Source organism: Phascolarctos cinereus, unplaced genomic scaffold (genome assembly GCF_003287225.1).
Source record: "Phascolarctos cinereus isolate Bilbo 61053 unplaced genomic scaffold, phaCin_HiC Scaffold_9;HRSCAF=440, whole genome shotgun sequence".
NCBI lineage: Eukaryota > Metazoa > Chordata > Mammalia > Diprotodontia > Phascolarctidae > Phascolarctos > Phascolarctos cinereus.
Genome location: NW_027556402.1, coordinates 158045442 through 158061241, shown reverse-complemented (window position 1 = coordinate 158061241; position 15800 = coordinate 158045442). Strand labels below are relative to the sequence as shown.

At 37.1% G+C, this 15800-nt stretch overlaps 1 protein-coding gene across 2 annotated transcripts in view; it reads right to left on the bottom strand.

The window, feature by feature from the left end:
• The window catches only part of TMEM156 (transmembrane protein 156), a 49079-nt gene that overhangs the window by 17142 nt on the left and 16137 nt on the right, over positions 1-15800 (bottom strand). For both annotated transcript variants that reach the window (XM_020991785.2, XM_020991758.2), the window contains exons 2-5: positions 15056-15328; positions 11281-11538; positions 8542-8661; positions 1008-1094 (exon numbers count right to left, since the gene is read on the bottom strand). In XM_020991785.2, the coding sequence (XP_020847444.1) occupies positions 1008-1094; positions 8542-8661; positions 11281-11538; positions 15056-15328 (738 nt within the window). The remainder of the gene's footprint in view (positions 1-1007; positions 1095-8541; positions 8662-11280; positions 11539-15055; positions 15329-15800) is intronic.

The window sequence follows — 15800 nt, the reverse complement described above, 5'->3', positions numbered from 1 at the left end:
TTGGGGTTTTTTTTCTCATGGTTCTTCCCTTTTGTTCTGATTTTTCTTCTACAATATGACTAATGTGAAAATACGTTTAACATGATTGCACATGTATAGCCTATATCAGATTGCTTGCTATCTTGGGTGGGGGGGAGGAGAGGGAGGAAGGGAGAAAAATTTGGAACTCAAAATCTTCTAAAAAAATGAATGTTGAAAATTATCTTTATATGTAATTAGAAAAATCAAAATACTATTCCCCCTTCCCCCAAAAAGGACCTGTGATCTAGTCCAACATCTTTACAGATGAAGAAACTGAGACCCAAAGAAAGTTAAATAATTTGCCTAAAGGAACACAGATAATAAGTGGGAAATTTGGGATGGGAACCCTAGTTCTCTGGCTCCAAATGCAGAAGAGCTTTATTCTGCATCAGACTGTCACAACCCTGGACAGTGGGTTCTGAAGGAACTTTCCTAATTAGTTCAAAGAGCTCTGAGGAGAGCCAGCCAGCAGAAGCTGAGCTGACAGCCTCTCATTTGCTCTCATTAGGTGCCTCTTATTTCAATACAATGACACTTAGGAGAGGACAGAGGGGACTTTTTAATTGGTGCTATTACGACTTCTCTCTATACAATGATGTTCTCCATTAATACAGAATCTAAAGAATTCTGTGCCCACTCTACAATTACTTCTCACAATTCTCAGAAGTAATGGTAACTTGTCTCATTTAAAAATAAATCTGAAATTCCTTCTTACTGCCTTTTCCTTTCTGCCTACTCACATAAATTTCTCCTTGCCAATTAAGCAAACTTACCATTATTTAAAGAGGCAGTTTTGATTTTAACTGTCCTCTCATACTAGACAAATTGAATGGAATTTCATAAACCCACAGCTTCTTTCTTCCAGATGTGAGGCCAATTTAGGTGAGTTCAGGTCTCTAATCAGTTCTTATTCTTAGGGTCTAATCTTTGGAGATACTTCAGAATTTATTTAGCAGTGATTCCTGAATATGTGATGTAGCACTCACCTGAAATAACATGGATATTTAGCACTCTTCTCAATTTCTCAGAATCATTTCCTTTTAAGAGAGTGGAGGCAGGTTTGTACCTATGATCTGTTTAAAGAAAAGAAATTGCTAAGCATTTAAATGAGATATATGCACACACATTCCCAAACATATTTACATTTTCCAAACAAATATATGGGGAAACAGGTTATCCATAATAATTATCCAAGAAACTTGAAATTAAGTGCTCTCCTAGGACACTATTTTCCATGGGCAAACACTGATTCATTCTGAGACCAGTGCCTTCTTGGCTAACACTAATGAATATAGACACATTCAATCTAATAAAGATCTCTAGCTATTATGTTCTGTATGCCTAATAGTTCTGCTACCTAATAATATCACTCTAGCTAATAGGTGAGTGGCATTACTCTGTAGTCTTAGATTCAAGAGACTGGGCCTTCAGATGCCATTAACTTCATCCTAGACACCACACAATTTATAAAGTGGTCTCCAATCAAGACAGTAGTGTCTATGACTGAATCACTCAAATTGCTAAATTTCTTGTAGGTGTCTAGGCATATGAATCAAGGTGTGTATGGTATATACTTGCAGGCAATTAAATTTTTAAATAAACGATTAGATAGGAGGCTAAATATTAATTAATCATGACTTCTTCTCTGGAGTCTCAGAAACCTGGAAACAAAATGATGCACAATTTAGATCAAGAGTTAAAATCAAGCAGTCTTAGATTGGTAAGGGATGGTATTTGTCACATAAATGCTTAACAAGTGTTTGTTGAATTGGTTTGACATCACAGATCCTCTAGTTCAGGGTTTCCCATGGTACTGACCTATAAAAATTTTTTACCAGTCCATAAAACTTTTACTATCAAAGTCCTATAAAACCTATAAAATTAAAATCTACCTTATCCTTCTCCTATTCATCCTGCTAATCTCACTCTGAGTTCCTCTTTCTTTCTACCCACACTCGCTGTGGGTTTCAGGAGGTATGTGGTCCATAGCAGAGAATTTCAATATTTCACTGGTCCACAATATAGTTTGTGTTGGGAAATATTAATCTAATTCAACTCCCTCCTTTTACATACGAGAGAACACAAACACTTAATTATAATCTGGTATCTTTTTCATGAGCCTTCAACTATTCGCAATTACAACTGAATCTATCCTAGTCCATTCTCTCAGGGCTAGGTAGAAAACAATTTTAAGTTTTTCCCAAACTTTATCTTAGAATCAAAGGAACATATGTTGGATGCAAGGCTTTTGTATCTAGAATTGAAAGGGTCTCAGATAAACTTAGACTAAAAAAGCCACTACGTGCTTTGCCTCATATTTAATGTTCTTACTTTTCTGGCTGGTATTGGGTACTTATGCAGTACTGCTCAGTCTTTTTATGCACAAGGGAGAAACTCGATTTGTACTGAATGCAGCCTTCTGCCCCACCTGGTTTCTTGTTCTACTCACCTTAACTCAAATTAAAAGAAAAAGATTTTAAATATCATATGAATATGAAAGCAGTAGTGTGACTCCCCAGGGTTGATCTCCTTCCAATCATGAGATAGTGGCTTTTGTCCCATCTAGAAGGTACTTGAAACTGGCATGTAATTTCTGAAAATCATAAAATTTTAGAGCTGGGAAGGACCTCAGAGATCATATAGTATAATTACCTCATTGTACAGAGAAGGAAACTGAGGCTCAGAAAGCTGAAGTGACTCGTCCATAGTTATATAGCTAATTATTAATCACAGTATAGAGAACAGGACTCCTAATTTTCTAGTCTAGGATGTCTTGTGTTTCATTCTACTGCCAATCTTTAGTAACTGTGCAGACTTCCAGAAGTTTTGCCATCCAGTCAATCTCTGCATCAGATTTCGGACATACTTTGCTTCTTTCTTACAAAGACCAGACACTGTCTCCCCTAAAACATGCTTTCAAAAATTTAAACAGAACACAATTTGATTTTCAAACAGATTTAGGTTTCCCCTATTATTAGCATTCAATCATAACTACCCTAGGCCTTTATATATAGTACCATAAGCATAGTGAGACATGCCTATCATGTTATCCTACATGCTAGGGATAATGTCTTGAACAAAGTAAGTGCTTAACAAATGTTTGTTGAATGGAATTAAATTAGTATAGTCTTCTAAAGATTCTGATTTCATCTTTCACGTTTTGGCTACCTTCTAGTTCAGAAGTAGGATGAAAGAATATTAATTAATGGTAACAATAACTTATTAACTTTAATAGTAATAATTACTCAAAATCACTTTGCTTTCATAATATATACATAAATGTATATAACAGTTGTTATTTTATCACTGGTACACTTCACCAGAGACTTTCCACCAAACTGAATTATTATGAAGTTTTTCCTCAAATAAGGGAGTAAAATATCCCTTTATATATAATAGAAACATATATATATGTATATATATATGTGTGTGTGTGTGTATGTATATACACACATACATACATAAATATACATCAGGTATATCTTATAATACATCACATGGATATGTATACTATGGACATTGTACACATGTGTATATAATATGTGTGTATATGTATGTATCATATTGTCACATACATAAGCATGTATGTACGTATCTTCCATTATATGTAAAGGGACACTTTATTCCCTCATATAGAGGGAAAACCTTAAAATAGTTCAACTTGGAGGGAGGTCTCTATGTAGAGTATACTAGGGACAAAATAACTGACATTCATTTATTGTTTTATGTTTACAGAGCGCTCTTTTTGAGCCTTGCAACAATCTCACAGAGGTGGAAACTGCTGTTATAAGAAGTTAAATGATTTGGCTAGGATCACACCACAGATTAGTGCCTTGGGTGGGAGGGACGTCAGGTCTGCCTGAGTTTTGACCCAATGTTCTAGTCAGTATGCCACATTGATTCCTTGCAGTTATGCTGTTTAACATCAGTAACCACTGAATTGGATGAAAGCATAGATGATAGAACAAACGTTCAGATTACATGAAGCTCAAGGGACAGCTAACATGCACATCAGAATCAGAACCTCCCAAGAAAGTTTCTATATGCTACAATGAGTCAAATCTAATATAACAAGTCCTCAAGGGTTGTTCTGTGAAGTTTGGATTCAGTCAAAGGGCCACACTTGTGGCCTCGAGGCTGCAGGTTCCCCACCCCTGCTAGACTCTAGGTTCATCGGGTTGTACCATACTACCTCTCCTTTATTTGTTTCTCTAAATACATCATCTCTGGATACTATAAGGCCCAGGGCAATCCACCTGCTCTAAGGATAACTTTTCAAGTCTACAAAATCATTGCCATTTCTGGAAAAGGACCACAGCATCAGTAAGGTGATGGCATGATTTGCAAGTGAATTGGATTTAAGTGAAGGAAGGCTGTGCAAAGTCACCAGCCTCACTTTCTGCTCTGGAGCCATCTGGGCCCACTGGCAAGATACAGATCAGGATGACTGGAGATGGCTCCAGATATAGTGGGAGATCTTGGTCTTTTTTAAGCTAAGGTCTTTCCCAGGTCTCAGTTTGACTGAGGCAGTGCCCACTCAATGATTAAGGCTAGCTAAGAAATAAGACAAAGAATGACTTCTTTTACCTAGTCAAAAAAAAAATCAATCTGGGAGGGGAAAATCCTCAGGATTTCCAGCCAAAACAGAAACAATTGCTATTTACTCTGAGTCAATCAGAGCCCAAATAACAACCACTAGGTGGGGCTTGGGCTGGGACCTGTTGTTAGCCAATCAACGAGAGCCAGAGTGATTTGAGTTTCTATATAGATGTCATATGAAATCCTCATGAATATGCAAGGAAATATTTATCAAAATTATTTCTTTGGTCAAACAGCCTGACTTATATAAAAGTATTTTTGTGTGATGCATTCTTAGAATTTTGTCTACTTATATAGGCATCTAGGAGGTACAGGGAATAGAATACTTGGCCTGGAGTCAGAAGACCTGTATTCAAATCCAGTGACTAGCTGTATGCTTCAATCTGGTCATTACAAGGTGATCTGGGCAAGTCATATCACCTGTATGTCTTAGCTTGCTAAACTGTAAAATGGGGTAACAATAGCACCTACTTCCCAGGGTTGTTGTGAGGACCAAATGAGAAAATATTTGTAACGCATTTAACACAATGCCTGGCATAAAATAGGTGCTTTACAAATACTTGCTTCCCCTGCTTCCATTCTTCTTATGTCTATCACTAGACATCATTAAAAAAAAAACCTAACAAAAATATTAGTTCCAAAAATTAACTTTGTAAGTACAAAATGGGAGAAATAGGATAGATAAAAGTTGAGTGAAAAAAATTCAGGGCTTTTAGAGACTTGCAGGCTCAACGATGCAACATGGAAGCCCCCAAAAGCTAACATTAAGAGAGGCTTAGAGTCCAGCACAAGGGAGACGGAAGCATTGTGACCACATCTGAAGCGTTCAGTTCTGGACACCAAATTTTAGGAAGAAGATGGCAAGTGGAAGCAAAAACTTAGGATGGCAATAAGGACATTGAGGACATAGGAAACTATATCATTCAATGATCAGTTGAAGGAAATGGGGATGTTTAGCTCTGGAGAAAAGATAATTCAAAGTGGTTGTGATGGAGATTATTAATATTCAAACATTAGAAATGAGGTCTACATCAAGAATGCATGACCTTTCTTAAATCCAGTGCTCTTTCTACACCAGCCTTGATTCCAACATCTGCCATGTCACTTCGACACAATTGGAATGGAAACCAACTCTAGACAACACTGTGAAGCCATTGCATCTTGCCTTCAGAGCTTTGGGGCCCACAGATTTCCCTTTCTTTTTTTCCTTCTTACTTCATCTTCTGGTTCAGAAAATTCATAATTTCCCTGGAAACTGCTTTTAGGAAAGCAATACAGATCCAAACTGATATGTCCAGTTCTCCTTAGGCTTCCCATTGTGGTCTTGACACAACTCTAGTTTGGTAGAAATTTGGGAAAAACTTCCAAAATCACGTATAGTAAATTGTAAAGATTTTATCAATCTGACCAATAAGACCCTAACTGATCTGTGATTTCACAAATGTTATGTAGCATTAAAATGAGGCTGAAGCACAGTCTTCTCCTGGGCAAGATATTGTTTTGTTAACAGTGACCCATGAACACCTCAGCAATAAGCCTGGGACCTGAGCATGGCTAATATATTAGTTAGGTTAGCAGTAACCAATAAAATAGGTCTTTGGTCTCTCTCCATGACCAAAGACCCATAGTGAGGGCTTATGGGTCTTTTTTTTATTCTACGTATGTCTTCCTTCTGATTCACCTGACAGTGCATGATTGGTAGATATTTAAATGAGGTGGGTTGGAAGTTATTTCAGCTCCTCCCAATTACTTCATCCTTGGGAGGTGGCAGTAATTTTCAAGTGATCGAATTAGTTTGGGGGGGGGCACAGGAAGTGGGTTGGCTGATCACACCCCTCTCTGGCAATTAAGGAATGCCAATTGGTTTATGACAGCCAACTTTCTCCAACAATCTAGAAAAAACTACTAGGAAAAAAAAAACCTAAACCATCTCAATGAGGTTTCCCACCCACACCTTGGCCTCCCCCTTGGAGACCAAGTCACCCCTAACTTTGAAAAGGAGACTCAAAGACAGTAGAGTCTCTCTAGGGTAGGACCTAGACCAAGCTAGTTCTCTGTTTAAAGGGTAAACAGAAGGGGAGGGGGGGCTGTTTCACTTTAAAAAGGTTAATGAGCAGACGCCTCAGGGCATTAGGAGTAATCAATCATATCCCTCAACCAAGACTTAGTTCTGAATGGGAGAAGTCCTTTCGAGCTAGGCTAAGAGACAGAGTTTTGACCAAAATGGAAAAAAGGATTACAGAGTAATATTAATTACCAAATGATATGGCATAATATTAATTTTGCTCAGGTAGTTGCCCCTCCTTGGTCACATACCTGCCCATTACCTGTGGACAAATTTATAGCAAAGCCATAAATGATTTTGCCCTTTAAAAATTGCAGAAAGATTTAGACTAAAAATATTTTTAACTTACATAGTTTATTCTGAATGAGCTCAAGTTGGCTCAGAGTCATATATTGGTTAATTTTTAATAGCAGGTCACATTTACATGCTTTTCTGCTTTTTTCAATATATTTTATTTTTTCCCTAACTACATGTAAAAACAATTTTCAACATTTTTTAAAAGTTTTGAATTACAAATTCTAGCCTTAATCTGATATAGGTTATATGTACGTAATCATGTAAAATATTTCCATATTAGTCATTTTGTGTAAGAACACTTGAGAAAGAAAGAACATAGTATGCCTCAGTCTCTATTCAGACAACATTAGATTTTTCTCTAGGGGCAGATAGCAATTTTCATCATGAATCCTTTGGGATTGTCTTGGATCATTGTATTGATCAGAGTAGTCAAGTTTTTCATAATTCTTCATCATACAATATTGTTGTTACTGTGTACAATGTTCTCCTGGTTCTGTTCATTTCACTTTGTACTAGTTCATGTAATTCTTTCCAGGTTTTTCTGAAATCATCCTGCTTGTCATATCTTATAACACAATAATACTCCATTGCAATCATATACCACACCTTATTCAGCCATTCCCCAATTGTTGGGCATTCCCTTGATTTCTAATTCTCAGCCACTACAGAAAGAGCTGCTATAAATATTTTTGTAGAAATAGGCTCTTTTCTCCTTTTTTTTTTCTTATCTCTTTGGGATACAAACCTAGCAATGGATGCTGGATCAAAGGGTGTGCACAATTTTATGGCCCTTTGGGCATAGTTCCAAACCGCTCTCAGAATGGTTGGACCAGTTCACAACTCCAGCAACAGTACATTAGTGTCCCAGTTTTCAAACATTCTCCCCAACATCTATCATTTTCTTTTTTGTCACATTAGCCTGATAGATGTGAGGTGGTACCTCAGAATTCATTTAATTTGCATTTCTCTAATCAACAATGATTTAGAGCATTTTTATATGATTATAGGCAGCTTTGATTTCTTTGAAAACTGCCTGTTCATATCCTTTGATCACTTATCAATTGGAGAACGACTTATATTCTTATAAATTTGACTCAGTTCTCTATACATTCGAGAACTGAGACCTTTATCAGAGATACTTGCTATAAAAAATTTCACCCGGTTTTCTGCTTTCCTTCTAATTTTGGTTGCACTGGTTTTGTTTATACAAAACCTCTTTAATTTCATATAATCAAAATTATCAATTTTACATTTCATAATGCTCTTTATATCTTGTTTGGTCCTAATCTTCTCTTATCTACCAATTTGACAGGTATACTATTCCATGCTCCGCTAATTTGCTTAAGGTATCACTTAAGGTGTATTGTAAGGTGCTTAAGGTTTAATCATGTACCCATTTTGACCCTATCTTGGTATATGGTGTGAAATGTTGGTTTACACCTAGTTTCTGTCATACTATTTAGATTAAAATTGAAATAGAAATTAAATCCATGGCTAAAGAGTAAGATCCTAAAATCAATGAATTTTAGCATAATTTGGATTTAGCTTTCAATACTTACTCTGCCAAGTCCGAACTCTTCTGTTTTCTTGGAATATTTTGTGGGCAATGAAGATGATCAGAAATATAAAAACTAATAAAACTAAAACATACCAGGTGATCCTCATGGTACAAGTAGAATCTGTTGAGAGGGAAGGGTTAGAAAACAAATATGTTTAAATGTACAGTAAAATGTATCAAGAGCTAAGAAGTAGCTGTAATATGTTGTACTGGAATGAAGAAATTTAAACTCTATACCTAACTCTGCCACTAACTACCTGTGTGATCGCCAACAAATCTTTTCTGTGCCAGAATTTCTTCTTCTGTAAAATGAAGTAATTGAAACTGATGATCTCTAACTATATTCTCTCTCATCTGTAAAAGCTTATGATTATATTTACTATGAATTTAATACTCAATTTTGCTATAATTTTTCCCCCCAGAAATAGAAATGTAAAATCCTTGAGGGCAAGGACTATCTTGTTTTTTGTCACATCCCTAGTACTTAGCATGGTGCTCAGCACCTAGTAGGTGCTTCGTGGTTGTGAAAGTAATTGAATTGAAATCCCAATATGAGATTTATAATGTGAAAAGTATTATCATAAGGCAAATGCTAAACACTGCTTTCAGGACAGGAAAACCTATTGTTGAGTTTTATACGATAACGTTTCTAGTATTTAAATAAAGCAATATAACCAATAAAACAATGATAATAGATTGATGAATCCGTTTATGAAAAAAGTTTCCCCAAATAGGGGAGTGGCCACTCTGTTTTTGCCCTTAAATTCTGAATACTACAATTATGTCAATGTCACACATCATATTTGTTCTTGTTATTCAGTTGTACCCAACTCTTTGTGACCCCAATTTGGGGTTTTCTTGGCAAAGATACTGAAGTAGTTTGCCATTTCCTTCTCTACCTCATTTTACAGATAAGGAAACCAGGCAAACAGGGTTAAATGACTTGCCCAGCTTCACACAGCTGTTAAGTCTCTGAAATCAGATTTGAATTCAGTTCTTCTTGACTCCAGGCCCATTGCTCTATCCACTCTCACACCTTGCTGCCCCCACACATCATATGCATAGAGTTAAATCTGAAGATCCAAGAAAAAAGACTCCCACACTATAGAAAGTTCTGTTTCCATGGGAGCAAGTACTTCCCCCCAGGGCAAGTACTTCATTGTTATTCTATTTGTGAGCTGGGGGAAAGCAAGGTGTTAAATTTTGGGCAGGACAGATGCACAGAACAAAATAAGTACCTTGGCTCATACATAAAACACTTCATTTCTGCAGATTAAATTCACTTTTCCATTTTTCAAAAAAAAATTGAATATTTATTGCCAACTCCCTTAAGAAGAGGCCAGCCAAAGTTCATTTATGCACAGATTTTCTCAAAACATGAAAAAATGTACTTATATTTTCCCAGTACATTGGAATCTCTTACATAAATCGCTATTATCTTTCTGAGTTACAGGGCCAAAGGAGACGAGTAGACAACCATTTCACTCCATATAAGTTTAGAATTTATAGATTCTCCATGAATGCTAAATGAATTTTTCTTTATAGCAAAATATGAAACAATGCTTTGTAAAAACACAAAAATCAATGTAGTTATGCATAGGTGTTCATTGGAAAATGTAGTGTTTTTATATCCATATTCTATACTCTTAGATCTTTCAGCTTTCTCTGACTGCTTCCTAATTTAAAAGACTGATGTACTTCCTAGGTAGATAAGACGATTTTCTGTATGAAGCAAAGCATGTTTTTCCCCTAGAATAAAGATCTTCTCAAGGCACTTAGGCAGATATATAAAGTAGGTAAAATGTATCTTTGAAATATCTTCATTCTCCCAGCATTTCTCTCCCAATGGCATCAGTGTCCTCTGGATGCCCGTTGTGGCACCCCACCCAAGCCTGTACCTTTCTCCTCAAGCATTGCCCCATGCTTAAAAATCCTATCTTCCTTTCCCTTCATCCAAACTCCCATTCATTCCTTCAGCGCTCTGATCACAACTGGTTGGGGAGGAAAACTAGCAGCCCAAATAATTCCAACCAACACTTATATGTTTCACATATAATAATGGATTACCCACTACTCTGCCAGTGGTATTTCCATTCTAACAGAGGAGAGATAATACAAGTCATGGAGCTTAGTTTTAGCCTACAACAGATTAAAGTTGCAGAACACCCAAAGGATTCACTACTGCCTGGCAAGCATGAGGCCAACCAGTGGTCAGCACACATGGGCTGCTGATCCCTAGATCCCTAGATCAAAGGATCTAGGGAGAGGTCCCCAAAACACACCGGAGTGCAGGATATGTGGAAGGATATGGACAGGAGCAGCACAAGATGAAGGATCAGTATCAGCAGAGGGAATTCAAGTCAGTCAAAAGATTGAAGAAGTCAATATAGTCAAGGAGCAAATCTCTAATGCAGGGCTTTCAAGCATCAGCAGTATATGAGAAAGGAGATTTTCTTTTAAGTCTAGGGGAAGAGGACTTTCTCAGAGTTCTTCAACCACATCAGATAGGAGGCTCATTCTGCCTATGTTTAAGGCATGTGTCATAGGCAAGTCTATTTTGAAGGAAAAAAAGAAATGAAAGCAGTATTCAATCTCAGGCCCTATTCTTTTATTCATGAATTTGTTCTCATATTTGGCTTTAATAGGAAAATGGTAAGAGAATTTTTATTTCTTAGTTGCACTCAAATATTACCAGAAGCCATGTCTCCAAGTTTCCTTCTAATTCCCTTCAATAACTTACTTCCTGTCTCCATTTCAAGTTGCAGAGAAACCTGATTGCAGTTGTTCAGGCTTTGCATACTTCTGTGAGAGCTATTTAGCAAAGTTGTCTTCATTGGCTCTTTCCCGGCAGTAAAATTTGTGAGGTGGAGTTTCACTACACAGGTAGTATCATATCCTCCCAGGTCATCAACAACAGGAACCACAGTGAAGTTGAAAATTACACGAAGTGGAAGAAAATTCTCAGCTTTCATTTCCATTGAGTCATTCATTATGGAAGCTAGAAGAAGAACAGAATTATGTCCTATAAGGGACTTACATGTGAAAACTCAATATAACCTCATTTTTCCTTAAAAAAAGAAATTTGAATGAATAGTCTTCAATGGAAATTTAACAAAAGGAGGTTAAGCTTTTAAAATGGTAGAGCCACAGCAATACAAGGATGTAAGACATCTCCAAAGGCCTCATGATGGAAAAATGCTATCCACAAAGAAGAAAGAACTATGGTTTAAATGCAGATCAAAGCATACTATTTGCTCTTTTTTTTTCTTCTGTTGTGTTTTGTTTCCTCTTTCTGGTGGTTCCTTCTATTGGCTCTAATTCTTACAACATCACCAATGTGAAAATATGTTTAATAGGAATGTATATGTATAGCCTATATCAGATTGTGTGCCAGCCATCTTGGGGAAGAAGGTGGAGAGGGAAGGGGAGAAAAATTTGAAGCTCAGAAGCTTATGGAAGGGATTGTTGATAATTCAACAGATTAATTTTTTAAAAAATAAAATGAAATGATAGAACCAGTTGGTTAGTCAATCAATCAATAAGCATTTATTAGGTGCTTACTAGTAATGCTGCTGCTGCTGCTGCTGCGGCTGTTGCTGGTGCTACTGCTACTGTTATTGCTACTACTACTAGCTATCTTTTATAGTACTTTGATGTTTGTAAAGAGCTTTACATAAGTTGACTTATTTGATACTATGGGCCAGGTACTGTGCTAAGCACTTGGGATACAAAGAAAGGCAAAAATGCTACTCGATCTCCTACCAAAAAGGTGAGGGATTTAAAAATACTGAATGACATACACATTTTTGGACATTGCCAATGTGGGAATTTGTTTTGCTGGACTATGACCATTACTTTTTCAAATTACTCAGTTGAGAGAGAATAAAAGAAAAAGGTAACAAACACATCTAAAATAAATGAAGTTGTACAATTGGAGCAGAATTGATCATCCTCAAAGAGCAATTGATCATATATGCCTGATGTTCTCTGGGGTAACAAATACTTTTTGCCCTTTTTAAGCAGGGAGAGAGTAACCAGCCAGCTTTGAAAATCTGCCTAGTGGCCTGACACTATGCAACTCTGTCCAATTTGCTTTGTGGCTCTTATTTAACCCAATGTATGATGGAGATTAGGAAGAGGACTAAGTCTGAGACATGATTAGCATAGGGACTCCTGGGTGTGGAAACTCCCTCCAACAGTACAAAGTGCCAACTCATCTATAACTAGTTATATTCTTAAAATGCCCTCCGACACTTAGAGATCAAATGACTTGCCCAGAATCACACAACCAGTATATGTCAGTGAAAGGACTTGAGCACAGGTCTTCTTGATTTTACTTCTCTCTCTCTCTCTCTCTCTCTCTCTCTCTCTCTCTCTCTCTCTCTCTCTCTCTCTCTGTCTCTCTCTGTCTCTCTCTCTCTCTCTCTCTCTCTCTCTCTCTCTCTCTCTCTCTCTCTCTCTCTCTCTCTCTCCAGTATGTTTCCTTGCCTCTCCAGGTATTGAAAATACAAAGACAAAAAATTTTATGTTATTCTACTCGAGTGATGATGGCTTATACATTGATGAGCATGACAACACAATACAGAAATAAGTACAAGACAAAGTAGGGCAAAGGAAAGAACCAAACAAGATGCTCTAGGGAAATGCTGAGGGGAAAGAGAACATTTTCATCTAGGGAAATCAGAAAGCTCCACTGACTCAACTGAGCCTTGAAACAAGCTAAGGGTTCTGAAATGCAGAAATGAGGAAGTAGAACATTCTAAGGGTGCAGGATCAGCCTGACAATGCCAGGAGGCAGAAGATGGCCTGCTGAGAGCAAAAAATAGCTGCTACTCAATCACTTTGGATTGTTGTTCAGTTGTTTCAGTCATATCTGACTTTCCACAACTTCATTTGGGATTTTGCCATTTCCTTCTATAGCTCATTTTACAGATAAGGAAACTTGGGCAAACAGGGTTAAGTGATTTATCCAGAGTCACACAGCTAATAAGGGTCTGAGGCTGGATCTGAACTCAGGTCATCCTGACACCAGGCCTGGCACTGTATCCACTGCACTGCTTGGCTGCCCTGAAGCTGAAGTAATATAGAATAAAGCAAAATAGAACTGGAAATGCATGTTGGAGCCAGATTGTAGACAGCCATAAATCTCATGAGAAATATTTCCTTTTTATCCAAGAGGCAATAAGGAAGCATTTGAGCAGAAGAATGACATGGCCACATCTGTGTCTTTGAAGATTGTTTTAGCTGTATTCTTGCTAACATTGAAAATAGGACAGGCTTTATTTAACAACAAAACAAAGTAACTCACAAAGAACTCACATTTTAGCCCATAAAAAGTCAAGACAATTTCTCTTTTCTCCAGTGGGTCTCTATATCTTGACTTAAAGATTGAGTGGGACCACTTTAAAGAGTAAATAAACACTTTTCCTGTGAACCAGAGAGTCAAGCAATCCCACTCCAGCCCTCCAAGGGCCTCTGCCTCTCAGCAACCTATTAATTATACCAGACATAGCGTCACTATGGGATTGAAACCTTAGGCAGGAAAGACCTTAGGGTCCCTAGAGAATCAACCTTTTTCAGAACTGTATAGTGCCTATAACTTACGGCACTGATATAAGGCTGATCTTACAGACTTAATCATTACTCACTCTGCACTCACACATATTGTGTACAGCGCACTCTGACAATCAGGCTATAAATTCTACCTATGCACAAACACCATGATAATCATATAAGGAAAGCAGCTCCATGACAAGCCCTCCAGTATTAAATCCTCCCAGCCTCCACATTCCTACCACCTTCCTCCCTCCACTTCCATACTCAGCCTTACATTCTCTAATCATTCTTTCTCACTCTCTACTTCATTCCCAAAGGCTCAAGTTCCTATCCTCCACTCATTCACACCTCTCACCCTACATACATTGGATCATGATGCCACATTCACCCACGCTAGTCACTGTTCCCATGCCAAAAAACACACCCAAAATGCACATTCACCATAACCTCTGCCTTTCCTTTCAGACTAATAAGCTCATAACTCACATGCCAGCTTTTAGCCACCCCAATGCCATATACATCTATCCTCTGCCTCTTCTCTAATACTCCTAACTACTTCTTAAGGAAGGGAAATGAACACTCATCTTTGCGTCTAACCTCACAGTGGCAAGAGGTAGGGAGGAAATTCCTAGGAGTCTTCCCCAAGTATCAAGATCTGCATCTGTCTTCTCCTTTCAGTCCTGCAGGGACCTAATCTCCTGATATCTCTTTGAGTAGGAGACTGACTTAAATGGCCTCTATGGTTAACTTCCAATTGTGAGATTCTGTTCTAAAGTCAGAAGTTGTATCATTAAGTCTGTTACTCATGGTTGGCATTTAATTTAGTGACCTAGTGTCTTTGTCCTTAAAATAGAAATTATTTTCATCTTTGTTGTTTTAAATTATACTTAACATAATGAATAATTTACCATTGATCACTTTTCTTTCCATTTCCCATATTTCTTTAAGTTTGCTGTTACCTTTTGTTGTTAATTCCTGATGAATAAAATCCTTAGTTCCCTTGGATTCACACACCAAACATGAAGAGTACAGCTGTAATTCACGAGAGGTTAATGGACAGACCTTAGACATATTATGAAAGTGGAAGTGTTTTGCAGAAATTCCCAGAACAATAACCTCATGTTCTCTCTCTTGATGCAGGAAGCTCACAAAAGAAATGTTGAATTCAGGGAGTGGATAAGTGAAATTATTTAGTAAATTAACATCAAGACAGGATAGTTCCACGATATTTCCTGCATTAAAAAAAGAAAGAAAGAAAAATCCTTTGGTATTGACAGAAATAGAAAGTGTGGCATCTAAATAAATATGCAGTTAACTCTTAATTATTACCAGGCTGATCATAAAAATTGCGGCTTACCTGTGGCTAATCTTTCAAATTGATTGACAGCACCTACTCCACTTAATTATTTGATTTGTTGACGGTCTTTGACAACTGGTAGATGTGAATTAGGAACTCATATGTGTTTTCAATTTGTTGTTCTCTGATTATTAGTGATTTGGGACATTTTATATGTCTTTTGATAGCTTGGATTTTTTTCTTTGAGAACTACCTATTCATATCCTTTGGCCATTTCTCTGTTGGTGTTTGGCTGCCATTATTATATATTTGAATCAGTTTCTTATATCATGGATATCAGACTTTTTTCAGAGAAACTTGTTACAAAGATTTTTTCCCCAGTTCCTTATTTCCTTTCTAATTTTAAC